The following is a 17,567-nucleotide window of genomic DNA, read 5'->3' as shown; positions in this document are numbered from 1 at the left end:
TACTTGGAAGGCTGAGGCAGAAGGATCACTGGAACCCAGCAGGTTGAGGCTGTGGTGGCCGGAAGCATGCCACTGCACTCCAGTTTGGGTGACAGAGTGAGACTCCAACTCAAAAAAAAAAAAGAGATTAAAGTGAATATAATCAGTCATGGAAGAAGTCAAAATCATCGAAGAGCTGATAGGATACAATGAGAGGAATAGAGCATCATTTCCATGCTATTCTTACCAAAGATACACAACCAGAAGTCAATCAAGGAACATCAGGATGTGCAAATTGGGCTGTAGTCTACAGAGTCAAGATCATGAAGATTAATATTATTAGGACAACTGCCAAAGTCTGAATGAGGACTGAGGATTAGGTGTAGGACTGATTTATGTTAATTTTGCAGTTTTGATGATCATATTGTAGTTGTATAGGAGATTGTCTTATTTACAACAAATCTACACCACAGTGTTCTAGGGTGAAAAGGTAACTCACTAAGAAAAAGAAAAGTTCTCAGCTATATGTTGCAAATTTTCTGTAAGTTTGAGATTGTTTCAAAATTTAAAAGTTATCTTTTAAATATATGTTCTACTATGTAAAAGGCTCCAAGATATAGCACTAGGCAAAAATGTCAAGGTGTAAAATATATCATATAACAAGGTGAGACTATTTGTGTGCATGTATATATACGTTTGCATGACTGTGTGTTTCGTTTTAGTTTTAGCTTTGATTTATTTTGTTTTACTCTGAAACAAAGCACAAAATCTTTTTGCAAAGCTTATACAGGGAGAGGATTAGGGAGATTGGGGACAGGAAATAAAGCTTTACTTTTTGTTAGGTTTTGCTTTGATTTGAAGAAATATAATGTTCAGCTTTTTAAAAAATCAGTATAAACATATTCTAAGAATTTAATTTCTTTACTTTATTTTAATATAAAGATATGAGGTACAAGTCAGGATTAGGTACATAAGCAATGTATGTTCGGGCAAAGTTTGGACCTCCAATTGGTCCTCACTTCCCCTGGTTTAGGACTAGGTATTCTTTGTCTTGTTACATGCTCCCCTCCCTACTCCCCTGGCAGTGTCCTGTGACATGACTGCCGATCCCTTCTTTGTGTTACTGTGATTAATGTTCAGGTCCCACTTATGAGTGAGAACATGTGGTATTCAGTTCTTTGTTTCTGTGAGAGATTGCTAAGAATGATTGTCTCCAACTCCCTTCAATTTGCTATCATACTTCCAGACTTTAGTCATTACTATAAGGCTACAATAATCAAAACAGCCTGGTACTGAACAAGAATAGGCATATAGACCAATGGAACAGGACAGAGGTTCCAGAAGCAAAAACACGATCTCTCAACCAACTCATCTTTGACAAACCCATCAATAACAATCACTGGGGAGAAGAGACTGGGAATACTGGCTAATCACATACAGAAGAATGAAACAGGACTCCTACCTATCACCACATACAAAAATCAACTCTAAATGGATCAAAGACCTACATATAAAACCTCAAACTATAAGAATCTTAGAAGAAAATGTAGGAGATACCCTTATGAATGTTGGAGTAGGCAACCAATTCTTGGTCAAATCCCCAAAAGCAATGCCATAAGGGCTAAGATAGACAAGTGGGACCTCATCAAACTGAAAAGCTTTGGTACAGCAAAAGAAACCATCAAGAGAGCAGGGAGACAACCTTCAGAAGGGGAAAAATATTTCCTAATTGTGTATCTGACAAAGGCCTAACATCCAGAATCTACAAAGAATGTAATTCTAATCATAAGATTTATTTACATTTCCCAATATTAGTATCCTTCCTCTCCCTGCTTTCCACTTTGCTAGGCCAAGAGAAAAGAAAAATCACCACTGGAGACTCAGTGCTGAGCACACAACCTTGCACACAGTGGGCAATAATTACATATGGTTGAATAAATGCATGAATCAGGAACTCATATGCATAATCATTTCACAAACATACAATTTCAACATGTTGTTTTTGGGGCAGGCATAGAAGACCTATGCTTATTTTCATGTATATAATATGTAGACTATACTCAAGGTAAAACAATTTCTCTCTATGAAGATTCCAGAAGACTAAACAAGTAGAGTGAGAGTTTTCACCTGGAAAGATAGGTTTTGAGAAGGGAGGAGTGTGTTTGAAATATGAGAAAAGGAAATTAATTTTGATTCACATTTAGCTCCATTACAGCAAAGCTCTATGTTGAGGACACTGGTCAATAAAGAATGTTACCTTGATAAACAAGGATTAGATATTCAGAGGAAATCACAAAAATAGCAATTTGTGAGAGAAAGTGACATACGTTATTCAAGATAAGGGATACTTGGAAACAAATGAAAAGACAAGTAAAAGATATGACTAAATGCTGAAAGGATAACATGATATCCTTCATGCTTGAGGTTGTAGCAAAGGCTGTGGGGTTTTATTGTTTAAAGTGGAATCCTGTGACAAGCTGTCATTTTGAGAATGGCATGGTGCCTTTTTCAGTTACTGAGTTATATCAGTAAGTCACATTTATTTCTTGCAGGGGAGATATTTCATTACCTTTATCAGAAGGAGAAGAAAAGCAAATCAATGAGGCGGGAAGGTGAGAAACAAAGACACAAAAGTCTTTTGTGGTTATCTATATAACATTATGAATTTCCTTTGAATCAATGTGTCACAGCACAAGACTTGGTTGACTGATAGCTAAACCTTTCCCTGTCTTACTAGACAGCTAGGAGGCATTAAATCCACCAGACAATTGACACGGTCATACCCTGATACAATGTAAAAATTGATAAAGGCAAAACAGCATAATAGTTATCTTCAGTATCAGAATGGCAAACATTTAGAAACAATGCCTTTTGGTTCCCCTTTGCCATTGGAATTACTCAAAGATAAAAAGACATACATTACCTTAACTGCATATTATGGGAGAAAGACAGAGTTGCTTAAAAATTCCGACTTTAATGTCTTCAGAGTACATGTTTTCTCCCAAGATTTTTTTTACAATGTGAGGAAAATCTGGTAACAAGGGTCCAGTTATAACAGGTTGCTTTCAAACTTAGGTAACCAACATAGGATAACCTCACTTTTCAATAGTGTGTAAGTTACATTTTGAAACAATATGTTCAATAATACATTTTCAGGTGAGAGATCTAGAAAAGTAATGCATTTAATGATTACTCTGAAAAAAAGAAAGCTGATCAGCAAATACTAAGGGTGTCCAAAAGGTCTAGAAGCACAGGGAAAAGTAAGATTTTTACTGTACTTTTTAGATTAGTAATTGGACACATTGTTTTACATTTAGAGGTCTTTCATTTAAAAAGATGCCTGGAGACAGAAAACACACCAAGCATAATATTTTTAAATATAACTAACATACTATATTAGAAAGTTTAAGCCAGGCTCGGTGGCTCAACCTGTGATCCCGCACCTTTGGGAAGCTGAGGTGAGTGGATTGCCTGAGCCCGCGGGTTCGAGATCCGCCTGGGCAGCGAGACCTCATCTCTACAATAAATCAAAAAATCAGCCGGGCGTGGTAGCGCATGCTTGTAATTCCGGCTACTTGGAAGGCTGAGGCAGAGGGATCGCCGGAGCCCAGCAGGTCGAGGTTGCGGTGGCCCGGAGTGGCCAGTCTGGGCGACAGAGTGAGACTCCAACTCAAAAAAAAAAAAAAAAAAAAAAAAAAAAAAAATATATATATATATATATATATATATCTATAAAGTTTATACTGTGTCCCAGCTCTGTGGACATACTGTATAAACACACAATCTCTTTCACACACACACACACACACACACACACACAAATTCCAATGAGACTTTTTTTAAAAATGAGAACTTCCAATTTCCTTATCTTTATCAGAAATGCCTTTTCTCTAAAACATAAGGGAAAAGAGAATCAGGAAGAGGTGAAAAATACATTTTATAGGAGTATTTCTATCATTTAGAAAAATAGAAAGAACCAAACTGTACTGTCCAAACTTTACTGCCAGAGAAGATTTTTAGTCTCAGTTAGATAAAAAAAAAAAACCAAAAAACAACTTAACTGTTAAACTCTATTATCAATATGTCGGAGGATTGGAAAACTGGCCTAGACCAGCATTTTAAGATGTAGAGTTGGAAATATGACAAGGGAGATGACCTCCTAATTAGCTATGGAGAGAGTCAATAGTTATAGTTGTTAAGAACTATAAATAATGCTGACCACTATTAGGACAACTTTTCCAGGATTATGTGGTTTCATTATTCACAGTTTCAATGAGCATCTTTCTACAGTGTAGGACTGCAGTGCCAGTATAGAGTACATGTACAATAATATCTAAAAACATAGTTTCTACTTAGCTCCCTAATTCAGAGTCCTTTATCCCAGTGTGAACACTATGCTTGGAATTGTTCTACATGTGTTTCAAAGAGTTGAAAAGCTTGTGCCAATGGATTCTGGGAAACCCTGATTTTATAAGTGAGTACTTATGGGACTCCTATTAAATAAAAGCCCACATTACTAGCATGAGTCTTTAAACTGCTCGCCTGAGAAGTCAGGAAATTGGATATTACAATGATTACTGCAACTCTTATAGTTACCTTCAACCAAAACAATGGAGTCATTTGCTGATCTCATAGCTCTTAACACCTTGCCATTGTAGTTATTTGTATATCTGCTTCCAACTAAATGAGCAGTACCCTGAGCACTAAGATATGTTATTAATTTCTAAATCTCTACATATAGTAACCTATAGTAGATGCTCAGAAATAATTTTCTGAATGACCAACACTGATACAAAATGGAGCACTGTAGTAATCTCAGTTGTTCGGGATTGAGCAACAGACTAGTAAATGTGCCATTCTCCCTCACCTCCCCCTCCAACAAAAAGCATCAGAAGATTAATGGTTCTTAAGAGAGTCTCTGAGGTCTTAACATTACAGGCTATTTTATTTATTTATTCTTTATTCTCATAATTGTGCTTTGTAATTGATCAATTGATTGCTGTCAGCTATTGATATCACTCTAATGTTGGTCAGTACCTTAGATGGACAAATTGAAAACTAGAAGACTTGATTAGTTGATATAAATTGTTATAAGGATGTAAATATAATTCAACTAAAATAGTGCAGTATTTCCTAATCACAAAGTGGATCATCAATCCACAACAGCTTTTCAAAGGAAAAAAAAGTGCTTTGATAAAAATTTTAAAGAAAATTTAATGAGTTAAAAAAAGATTACAACATTCCCCTTAAAGTCACAGTTTAATAACACCAGTAGACTATACAAAAGCATGCCAAAATGCAAAAGTACAACAAGTCGTGGTCTTTTTTTTTTTAGGAGCCAACATATCTCGTTAGACCCTGTGCACTACTGATGCACAGCATAACAATTTACATTTGCATTAAGAATTCCAAGTTAAAACATATATAAGAGCCAAACTATATCTCGAACATTAACAAAAGCAGAGAAAAATATAATGTGCTAAAAAAACCCCACAATTGTTCACAATTGTTCACATAAGTAGGAGGCAGGGAAGATGTCTTGGGGTGAGTTCAGGAAACCATGTGTGCTGTTTGTTCTCTGCTCTCATTTGCTCTTTCTGTGTGCGAGATGTGAGTCTGGGTGCAAAGCAAGAGGGGGTTATCAGGTTGGCCTCAACCATTGGGAGACATCAGCAGGAAAGAAAACAGAAAAAGAGAGAAATTGGGGTGTTTCTCTCGGCTGGCTTTCCTCCTTGCCTCCATTCTGGAACAGCCTTTCCCTAGCAGAACAGCTCCTGGGCCAGTAGCTTTCTTCCAGCCTATGGGTTAGCTTTTAACAGACAACTCTATTATCTCCCCTTCCCTTTCAGGAATGGGGGAATTTATGGTGGCCGATAGATTCCTTGACATCTGTTGCTGACTCTCCTAAATCTGCCTACATCTCTGCAAACAGGACTTCCACTAAATTCTCACTGAAAATCTGAGATGATGATGCCTTCAGTATTCAGAGAGAACTCAGAATGGTGGACATAGGATAGAGTCAGGCTCTGCTGCTCTGTATGAGACTTAGAACTCGCAGAGCAGTAACAAATTAATTATCAAACCAAGCTGTTTCTATTACCTACTACCACACTAAAGTACCCCAAAAGGTCCAAGAGAGTTATAAAGAAAGAAAAAACAAACAAAAAACCCCAAAGACAATATGTGAGCATCAGTAGCAAGTGTTCTCTCATTTAACAATACCCCAGCTAGCAAACAAACTCAGACAGGTCAGTGCCCTCCCCACATTAGCCAAGGACACTTTAATCTTTCTAAAGAAATCAAAAGTAACAGACAATGCTTCTCCAAATTATTTCAAAATACTTCTGTAGAAAGAAACAGAAATGCACAAGGGTGAGCAAAGCAAAAGCAATTTCAACAGAAAAAAAATCATGGATCTGGTTCAATTTTTGAGTGGAAAGTATAGAGGAGGGAAGACCTTGAATTTGGTGATAGAGATGCAAATAGAATCAAGGGATGGAATAGAAAGCATTACATGACCTTCCAGCACAGAGGGACAGGAGCCTGTCACCTAGGCCAGGGCTCTTCCTGTCCGCCCTACAAGGTGGGACCAGAGGGTTGCAAAGTAAATGAATGAAAAGAAGACTGTTTTAATTCTAAAGTCCTTAGATGAGACATCTTAAGTCACTTTGCCTGTCTTGACTGAAATCAACAGGATGAAGAATATAATATTAATTCTTCATGATGTTGTGGTTCCAAGTTCAAGTGTGTGACCATTATTCTAACCTCTTGGGGATGATACTTTAAATTTCCAGATTTGGGGTACTAAGTAGAAATAAAACAATGACTTTAGAGCTAAGTGCAATATGGTATTTAAGACAACATATTTAAACAGAACTGCAAGGACAATTAAGCATTTTACATTTAACAGATATTACATTAGATCTAGAGATGTTAATCCAGATTTTATTTTGTTTTTGATTTATGTTAATAGGTTTGGTTACAGGTTTAAAGGAATACTAGAAGTTTATCTTTCTTTTAATGAATAGTATTAACATTTATCTTAGAGGAACCTCTGTCTTTCATGGACAATAATACTTTTACCTCCCAAATCTAAATTTCTTTCTCTATGATAATTTTAATCAGTAATTGATATAAAAAGGCACAACACATAAAATTATAGCTGCTAACTCGTATACATTTACCATATACCAAGCAACTTACAGAAAGTCTTATGTACTTTATTTTGAGTAATCTTTATAATACTGGAATTCCACCAAGTAGACATTATAATCCCCCAATATAAGATACAGACAAGAAAACAGGCTGAAAGAGGGTAAGCACCTGACCAAGGGTCACAGAACAAGTCTTTCTTCTCTATTTCCCCTTAAAACTAAGAAGAGTAATGGCACAACAGACAATGAAATTTGACTTACTAGAACAGAAATACAAATATAAGTAATAAATCAGGCATAAGTTACTTTATACTATAGGTATTCAGAAATAATTCAAGAAAAAATTCATATTCTGCAGACTTATAAAATCCTTGATACCTTCACCTAGAGTAGTATTTTTCAACCATTTTGTTTTCCATTATCACCTTCCTAAGCGACCTTCTTAACTTCTTAGATATTTTTTCCCTTAAAAAATAAAAATATTAATATTACAGATATACCATATATCTGCTTATGTACTGTATGTATACATGTGCTTTATACATAAGAAAATTAAGAACTTTTGCTCCTTAGAACAAATTTTGGCCCCTTAGGGGCAAAGAGAATTCATGATCTATAACCCACTGTTATGGCTTATAATTATATGGGTTGAAGGTTTTTTCTGTTTAGCTTAAAGTTTTTTGGCATGTTAAAATGCAAACACATTAAAAAAAAAGATCATGAGATGAATCATGAGAAGCCATTTATGTCTTGGTGTGAATAGAAGATCAGAAAGCCATTCTGATGGAGAAAAGGAGAATATGAGGGTACTTCATGTTGGAGCTGGAGAGAGGGGAATAACAGAGCCTCTGGCGTAGAAACACCTGTGTCACAATTGTGCCTCAGTCCAGTCCTGCTGAACGAATTAACACAAGCAAGTCCTTTAAGAAAAGATGCTAGCACCCATTCAGGATGAAAAAGAACATTAAGTCATAAGCCACCTCAGTGGCCATCACCCGATTGATTATTGTGTAAATATTAGGTTTCCTGCCTGTAAAGAATCTGCTGTTTGGTTTCTTTCAGGCCTGTTTGCATATTCCCAACCACTACGTGGCCAAGAATAAGTAAGTTTATGTAATGTTCCAAAGAAACTGCTCGACACCGTGGCTCATTTTAACCAAGGTATGAATAGAAGACAGATGAATTCACAAATACTTCTTTCACAGGCACTGTAAAATATAACTTTTTCCTCCCCCAGGCCAAAATGGTCTTAACCATTGAAACAATTATAGCTCACAACTATAATTTAGAGTTAGCTCTGGTTGACTCAAAATTCACATAGGAAAATAATTCACTCATCTTATTGGAACACTGAAGTAAAAAACTTCATGAAATCAGACAGTTTCAGCAATCCTAGAAAGTGTGGTGAATCCAAATAGAAACACTGTTGATCGTTTAATAAGACAACAATAATTGTCTACCATTTATTCGTTACCGACTTAAAGGCTGCAGTATTACATTTGACACTTTAAAAACATTACTATTTAATCCCTACAGCAAACTTTTTACTCCAATTTACAAAGGAAATGAGTGCAGAAAGGACAGGTAATTTTCTTTAAGCCACCTGGAAGTGGAGAAGAAGGGATTCAAATTCTTATCATCTTAAGCTCACGCTTTTCAAACTCATCACAGTGAAATGATGGAAAACTCAAGTCTGCAAACTTTTAGTTTTCAATCAAATGGAAGAAATGTTGAAAAAATGGAAAGGTCATGGATATGGTGTGAAATGTTTTGAGATTTTGCACGTAGGAACTACTGTTTAGATAATTTCGACTGTAGGGTCACTTAAAAAATAAGTATCTTCAAGGTGGGTATTGGTCAGAAATTTTTGACTTTGAGGGTTGTGAAACATGCATGTGTTGGTAAATAATAAACTATATGGTGGTTACTTCACACAAGCATAGGTGCTCTTTCCAGAGGTTGGGATCATTCTCCTAAATCACCTGTGTTGCTCTTCTCACCAATGACCACTATGACCCAAAGAGGGCTCCCAGGTGAAAGGACGGCCCTTGTTTAAAATTTCCAGGGTATTTTACACATCTACATAGTATCTCCAATATGACAGGATAATGGAGACTACAAAGGCAGAAGTGGAACAGTAAAAAATTTTAAGAAATCATTTTATAGAGGCAGTAACCCAATGGTTAGGAGCAGTGTTGAGATGCCAAGATGAAAACCTGGGTGTGCTAATTTCTAGACCAGTACTTTTCTTCATTTATAGTATACTATTACCAAGTAGAATAATTGGCTTGAAATTAGAGAAAAAAATTGAACTCCAAATGCACAATAAATTGTAGGCTTTATCTGTGAAGATCTATGGAATATTTCGATTATTTAAGCACGATGACAACAAAGTCAAAATATAATTTAACTTCTAATATAGTATGTTTACTATATTCCAAATGGGTTACCACATCCCTAAATAGTGACATTCTTAATAACTCCAAATTCAAAACTGAAATTCTTCTTATACGTGAAATAATGTGAGAAACTGGTCAAAGTATAATCATTGTAATAAAAGCAGTTTTCATCGAGTTTCCTGGAGATTTCAGATGTTTGTTTAGCTTTTATTCACTGTAAAATTCCTCAACTCATTGTGCATTTACTAACATATTCTATAAGGAAAATGTTTGTTTTCTGAATAAATAAGCCAAGCCATAAAATTCAGTCAGTATTTATAATATTAATTTGACAGTAAAAGAAACACTTTGTCAAAGAAGCACTTTTAAATATAGCTCCCAATGAAATTCTTATTTAATTATCCTCCTTGAGTGCTTAAGAGAAAATTTCCTATATCATCTTCTTGGAAAGGTTTGTCAGACTTCTATTGACTAATGTATACAAATGCTACAATTTAAAAGATATTATATTGTATAAGATATTGTGAAAATTACTAAAAATATACAACATATTAATACTTTACCTTTTCAATGTTCCATCACTTGGTACTTAATTTGAAGCTGACAATCTAGACATTTTCATTTATTTTAAATATTAATAAAATAACCAGGTAGAACAAGTCCTTTATAGAACATATATTTGAGCATTTTTAACAACATATAGAAGTCCGAGGTATTTCTGAACAAGAAAACATGTTAATATTTAGATCATGAAGACTCTACTGTTTATAGCGACTACTGATTAAACCTCAAAATGTGATGCTCATCTTAATGGAAGAGAAAATACAGGTCAAATGCTAACCATGACTGCTTCTGTAACTTATATACACAACCCCAAGATTGTGCTAAATTGCCAAACCTTGTCACCTAAAAATCTGGTAGGAAAAATAATACTAATTATAGTATTGCCTAACATTGTATGAAATCTGTACAGCTTTGGAATATTACAACTAAAGCCAATATACTTATATACGTATTTCCTATCACTTTGAAACAAATTTACCATTTGTAAATTATGCTACTTACCTAGCAGCATGTTTCTTAGCAATAGTCAGTTCAGCCAGTCTTAATTTCTCTATAACAAATGTATCAAGAGCTGAGAAATACCTTAACCTGCCACAAGTTTCATTACAGATTGAATGTGAGCCTTCACAAACTCTTCCTTGTATCCTAAGCCTACTGGAGTACTGGCCCGACTCCACTCACTCACTGTGTACCTTGTTTGAAACTAACAAACAATACAGTGACTGTCAGTAGATGTTGCCTCCTCAGCCTACAGAGCCAAAAAAAATTATGGAAAAGTAGGTCATTTCACTAGAGTTTTAGATGTCAATTCTGAACTGATCAAGCTGTTTCTTTAAAGTTTCAAGTAACATGTCCTACTCCATTCACACAATTTAAATGTATGCAAATAAGTTTATAAAACCATATTTTAAAATGTAACCACCTTCTTTTTATTCTCATGTTTTTTCTCTTTAAAAATTTTAAAGACATTTTGCTTTAAACTAAAAAGAAATTCTGCTACAAAACAAACTCTGTACACTGTGCATGGTTTTAAGGAAGATTGGATATTAAAATTATATCACTAAGGATCAGAAAATGCAAATAAATTTATTATTTGGTGTTATGAGCTTGAGCCTCCAATGAGATTTCAGTTTCACAACAGACTGTTTGTTTGACTCCAATACAAAGATAATTATTTCTGAAATAGGTTTCTCCTGAGAGAAGAACAAGCCTTCCAGTTTTAAAGCAATAAGGATATTACAGTGAACATTCAACAAAGGAACACCTCGTCTCTTTTTATTTTACCACTGGATGTATATTAACATTTTTTAAAAAGTAATTATATCTGAGCCCAAAGGAAGAATATTCAGCATTCCAGCCAGCACTAACGCCTAAGAGAGGAACGTAATTTCTAAGGCAATGTTTTCTAAAATAGAAAATGAAGTGACATGTCCAAATATTACATATTTTAGCAATTGTTTTACCCTCCAACAGATTCTACCTTTTATGCATTATGACAAAGGACAGCAGGTAAACCTTCTTGGAGTCCAAATAGTGATGTTTGGTATCTGTTTATGTTTCTATATATTCCTCTACTCCTTAATTTGGGGATTCAACTTTTCCATGACTAGTTATTTTGGTTAAAGCAAGGTCAGAAGGTTAAAAATAGGAAAAGTGAGGGAGAAAAGTCTAAGAAAAGAGTAAAAGGGAAATGAATCTAGGTGGTAAAGGGAAAATGGGGAGAGATTATGACGATAGGCTAATATAGGATGATTTGAAAGACAGGATAATAAAAAGGAAGAGAGATGACTAAGAATGAGAAGGAGAAAACAGACCAAGGTTTATTTTGCCATTATAAAATGCAGACCTTTAGCATAGCAAATATATATTACATGTACATGTATCACATATATAAAATATATGTTCTATGTATTTGAATATAGCACTCTGAAAGCTGTCATAGATTCTTATATTGAGTAAACCAAGTACCAATTAGAAGTGGAGACGTGTGTGTGTCTATATTAACAAGCCTTTCTTTGGAAAGGTGGAAGGCAGCCTCTTTTCTTGTCCATGACTTCCCATTGACTTTATGAGGAATTTTTTTTTTTTTTGAATCAGGGTCTCACTCTGTTGCCCATGCTGGAGCACAGTGACATAATCACAGCTCATCACAGCTCACCACAGCCTGCAGTGAGGCTCAGGCTGTCCTTCTACCTCTTCTACCCAAGTAGCTGGGACCACAGGCACACTACTGCAACTGGCTAATTTTTTGATGTTTTGTAGAGTCGAGGTCACGTATGTTGCCCAGGCTGTCATTCCCATTCACTTTAACCCAGTGATTCTCACCCTTGCATGGGCATCAGAATCTGCTGGAGAGCTTGTTCAAAAAGGGTGCCAGGCACCATCCTCTGAGTTTCCAATTTAACTTGTGTCTGTAGTGGGGCCTGAGAATTTTCATTTATAAATTCCCAGGTGCGATGCTTAATCTAGGTTTCAACTTGCCTGGATTAGGGATATCTAGATAGTTGATTAAAGCATTATTTCTGGGTGTGTATGTGAGGGTGTTTCTGCAGTCTGGCATGGCCATAAGTGGCGAACATCTCCCCTCAATGTGAGTGGGCACCATCCAATTGGCTGAGGGTCCAGATAGAATAAAAAGGCAAAGGAAAGGTAAACTAGCTTTCTCTCTCTTCTGGAGCTGGGACGCCATTCTTCTCCTGCCCTTGGACGGGTTCTCTGGCCTTTGGACTCTGGGACTTGTACCAGCAGCTCCCGGGGTTCTCACATCTTTGATCTTGCACTGAGAGTTACACCATCTGCTTCCTTGGTTCTAAGTCTTTGGGGCTTCGATTGAGCCTCACACCAGCATCCCAGTTCTCCAACTTGCAGATGGCCTGTCATAGGACTTTTCAGCCTCCATAATTGTAAAAGTCAATTCCTCTAATAAATCCCCTCTCACATGTCTATATCTATATCATCTATATCTATTTATCTATGTCTGTATACCTATTGCCTATTGATTCTCTCTGAAAAACCCTAATACAACAGGTGACACTGATGCTATTTGTCCTGTGACAACACTGAAAATCACTGCTCCAGCTCATTAGATTATCCTACCATCTAAAATGAGGACAACTTCCATTGTAAATTGTTTCATTATCATATTTCATAGAAGTTAAGACTTTTTTCCCCACACATTTCACAGCTCTGAATCAGAGTGCATTCATAATTAATCGCACCTTACCATAACTTCCACAAGGCGGCACTCATGACTGTGGTGGTCAATGCTGGTGTGTGCATGAACTTGGTCATAACTGTTCATAGTGTCTCCTCAGTGAAATGATATTAATTTTGAGTCATATCATGTATTTGGCTTACTGCTATCAATATCTTTTTAAAATATATATTTTGGCCGGGCTCGGTGGCTCAGCCTGTAATTCTGCGCCTTTGGGAGGCTGAGGTGAGTGGATTGACTGAGCCCGCAGGTTCGAGACCCGCCTGGGCAGCAAGACCTCATCTCTACAATAAATCAAAAAATCAGCCGGGCGTGGTAGCGCATGCCTGTAATTCCGGCTACTCGGAAGGCTGAGGCGGAAGGATCGCCGGAGCCCAGCAGGTCGAGGCTGCGGTGGCCGAGAGCGGCCACTGCACTCCAGTCTGGGCGACAGAGTGAGACTCCAACTCAAAATAAATAAATAAATAAATAAATAAGTAAAATAAAATAAAATATATATTTTGTAGAGACAAAGTCTCTCTATGTTGCTTAGGCTGGTCTCAAACTCCTGGGCTCAAGAAATTCTCTCTCCTTAGCCTCCCTAAGTTCTGAGATTACAGGTGTGAGCCATCACAGCTGGTTTAAACATGGTTTTTAAAATTTATACTAAAAAAAAGCACCATACTATGATTTAGCATTAAAGCTACTTTTTTTTTTTTTTTTTAGTGTTGCAGAAGTTTTGGTCATTTATTTTACATGAGAGATTACACAAACCTGGGATCTTTACAGTCACCAAAGAACGTTCTGAAATATATGAAGCAATTGAAATCTTCTACTCTATTCTGAAAGGCTTTCAAAAAGCCTGAGTCCATTCTTCACCATCATCCATTGTGTTGGCTGGACCACGTACATCAGCCTGGCAAGATCATGACTGGGTTCTTCCCTCTTTATGATTGTTTGGAAGACATTGTCACTTTATTTACTAGAGAATGAGTCTGTGCAAGTAACCATAGCTGTAATTTCAGCACCTTGGGAGGCTGGGGTGGGAGAATTTCTTGAGGCCAAGGGTTCAAGATGAGTCTGGGCAACACAGTGAGACCCACATTTCTGGGCAGTGCACTGGTCCATGCAGAGCTGCAGGTACACCTCCTCTTCCACAGGTGAAGTTCTCGCTGTGGGGGAACCTAGGGGTGAGTGGGGGGGGGACACCCTTTCCAGCGCTTAGCTCAAAGCTACTTTTTAAAAGCCACTATGATGTGGCTTTAAAAGTAAAAGTTATTACATACAAAGATGGCATATAAACACGTCTGGAATATATGATTGTTACTAGTAAAGTAGATGTTAATTATTGGAGTGATAGCAATTTCAGATTGTCTGGCAAAGTGGCCACCCACTGTGCTAAAGAATAGAAGAAAAGTCACAAGTGGAAGAAACCGTGGTACATGAATTTGCATGTACCATAAGCCTAGCAATGAAATTAATGGAAGGCAGAAGAAATTGCTAATTCCTCGTATAGAAATTTCAAAGAGATGAGCTATTGGTGTGAATAATTCAGATCCAGAGGAAGTCTCTTATTAATACCTGTGTTTGAGAGTTTTTGTTTGTTTGCTTTTTAAAAATTTCCTTTCTGTATAACTATGAAACAAATTTCTGTTGTTCAAGTCACCCAATCTGTGGCACTTTGTTACTGCATTTTTAGCATACTAAGACAGTATCTTTACCAGGTACTTGATATTGAGCAAATGCTAATTTAATTTTTTTTTAAGTGGAAAACTGACCACCATTCTCTTTCTTTAAACAGTTTGAATAGCAGTAGAATTCTATTATTGGAAGGTTAGATTAGATAAAACTCAGATGTTTTCTGTTTGTACTTTGTTTAATTTTTCCTTCAGCAGGTTGGTCATGGATGCCTGTTCTGGTAGATTTCCTCCTAAAAGAACAAACTGCTTTTTTTTTTTTTTTTTTAGTTGGAGTCTCACTCTGACGCCCAGACTGGAGTGCAGTGGCCACCGCAGCCTCGACCTGCTGGGCTCCAGTGATCCTTCCGCCTCAGCATTCCCAGTAGCTGGAACTATAGGCGCACGCTATCCAGTTGCTTTTTTAATAGTTGATTTTTTTCTCACGTGTTTTCTGTTCCACTAATATTTGCTTTTATCTTATTAATTAATATCTTCTTCCAAACTTCTTTTGATTAATTTTTTATAATACTTTTTCTAGTTTATAAGATGCATACATGGCTAGTTTATTTTCAATTTTTGTTTTTATTACTAAAAATCATTTAGAAGAATAATTTTTGATACAACACTTTCCCTTTCATTAACTTTTAGATAATCTATCATTTTAGTTTTGATTTCCTCTTTTCTCCTTCCTTGATGATTAAAAGACCTAACCAAGAATGAGAAATAACAGTATGTCTTTTAACTCTGTCTTCAGTATTAATTAGCTGTTTTGCCTAAGGCTGATCACTCACCTTCCATGAGCTTTATGATGTTGACTGTATGAGGATCAAACCCACTAAATATGGCAGTATTTGAAACCATAAATTGTTATAGATATTTAAATTAGCTATAAAGTAAGAAATCAGAGTACCCTGCTGACATCAGAATTGCTTAAATGAGATTTAACTATTTCTGTTGAGTGTGTTATCATTCATTCCTCAAATTGTCTACATGTTTATGATTTCATGGGAAAATGATAACCATTCACCTACTAGCATAGTTTTCACTGATGGCTTTCATTCGAGAATATAAATTACTTAAATAATCTACCTCTTGAAATAATCTGTCATTCTCATTTTCAAAGCAGGAAAGGAAGGAACCAGCATCGACTGAGAGTCAGTTATGCATCAGGTACTCTTCTGGGGATTACATTCAGTTCTTGTAACAGTCATGTACAGACCAAGGTAACACAAGCAAATTGCTCAAGGTCACAAACCTTTAAACCCAGTGCTCCTTCCAAAAATCACTAACACTTCTTCCTTATAAAAACCAAATAATTGAGGCAGCAATGTTGAACTAAAATTTTCTCTTTTTTTGGTAACAATTTTCAGAGAATGTAAAATTTCATATTTTTTTAAAACTGAAAACAGTTTTAAGTAAAACTTCAAAAAAAAAAGCAACTGGTTCTTTTGTTTCCTTTTGAATTTTTTCCTCTGGTGGAGTTTTTTTTCTTCTTCTTCTTCTTTATTCCTTTCCTTCAGAGTAGAGTGATAGTATATGAGAATATATTTTTTTACTTTCAACTATATGTTATTTCAGATTTTTCTATTATGTGAAATATTCAGTTCTAGCCCATCTTTTCCATTAATTCAAGAGTCCTCATACTTAGTATCTAAAATACATGTAAAATTGTTCAGTAGCACTCGTTTTAGTAGTTAGTGACTAGATTTTACTTAAGACCACCTAAAGGCATTAACTACTATTATTTCCAGCGAGATTATGCTTAACTAAAGAAAAATCATAGCCTAATCATAGCTTTTCAATTTTTCACAAGTACAACATCCAGGAGATGAAAGATAATTGCTATTAACTAGGCTGCTACTTCTTTGAATAGCGTGAACGAACATTTAGGGAGTTCTGAGTCTGAGAAACCAGAATAGATCCAGAAAAAAAGAAATAAAGAATAAAAAGAAATAAAATTGTTGTATGAGCAAAGATATTCGTTACATTATATATAATCACAAACATACAGAAACAACCTAAATGCTCAACAAGAGAGGACTGAATGTGTCTCGTAGTATAAAATATAATGTGACATAATAAAATGAGCACTATATAATAAGTAGGATATGATGCAGAACTGGATATACAATAGAAGTCAAATATGTAAAGATATGCATATTGCATATCGATGTGAATGTTTGTTGATGCGCATATTTATATGAACTTATTTGGAGGAAAAAACTCCAAAATATGTTAACATTACAGGGTTATGAAAATGTTACTTTATCCCTTACTCTTTTCTGTGTTTTTACTCCTTTTTATAGTACACTAAAAAATAAAATCCTCATTTTGAAATTTGTATTGGCAAGGACTTGAAGAAAACTTACATTGTTTATAAACACCCAGATGTAGAACTAGCTCATTTAAATAATCTCCCTTAAAAACTTTATGGTAAGCTGGGCTCGATGGCTCAGCCTGTAATCCCGCGCCTTTGGGAGGCTGAGGTGAGTGGATTGCCTGAGCCCGCGGGTTCGAGACCCGCCTGGGCAGCGAGACCTCATCTCTACAATAAATCAAAAAATCAGCCGGGCGTGGTAGCGCGCGCCTGTAATTCCGG

At 36.0% G+C, this 17,567-nt stretch overlaps 1 protein-coding gene across 8 annotated transcripts in view; it reads right to left on the bottom strand.

Moving 5' to 3' along the window:
* Positions 1 to 17,567, bottom strand: part of ZNF385B (zinc finger protein 385B) — a 320,784-nt gene that overhangs the window by 196,234 nt on the left and 106,983 nt on the right. The window contains exon 1 of one of the 8 annotated variants that reach the window (XM_021714371.1): positions 10,598 to 10,730. The exons of the other annotated variants lie outside the window; for them this stretch is intronic. Within the exon in view, the coding sequence (XP_021570046.1) occupies positions 10,598 to 10,607 (10 nt within the window). The 5' untranslated portion in view covers positions 10,608 to 10,730. Of the gene's footprint in view, positions 1 to 10,597; positions 10,731 to 17,567 lie in introns of those variants that run through there. 8 annotated transcript variants of the gene reach the window in all.

This window comes from Carlito syrichta, unplaced genomic scaffold, assembly GCF_000164805.1.
Source record: "Carlito syrichta isolate Samal-C Ts95f unplaced genomic scaffold, Tarsius_syrichta-2.0.1 Scaffold305638, whole genome shotgun sequence".
Classification (NCBI taxonomy): Eukaryota; Metazoa; Chordata; class Mammalia; order Primates; family Tarsiidae; genus Carlito; species Carlito syrichta.
This window is presented reverse-complemented; position numbering and strand designations above follow the sequence as displayed.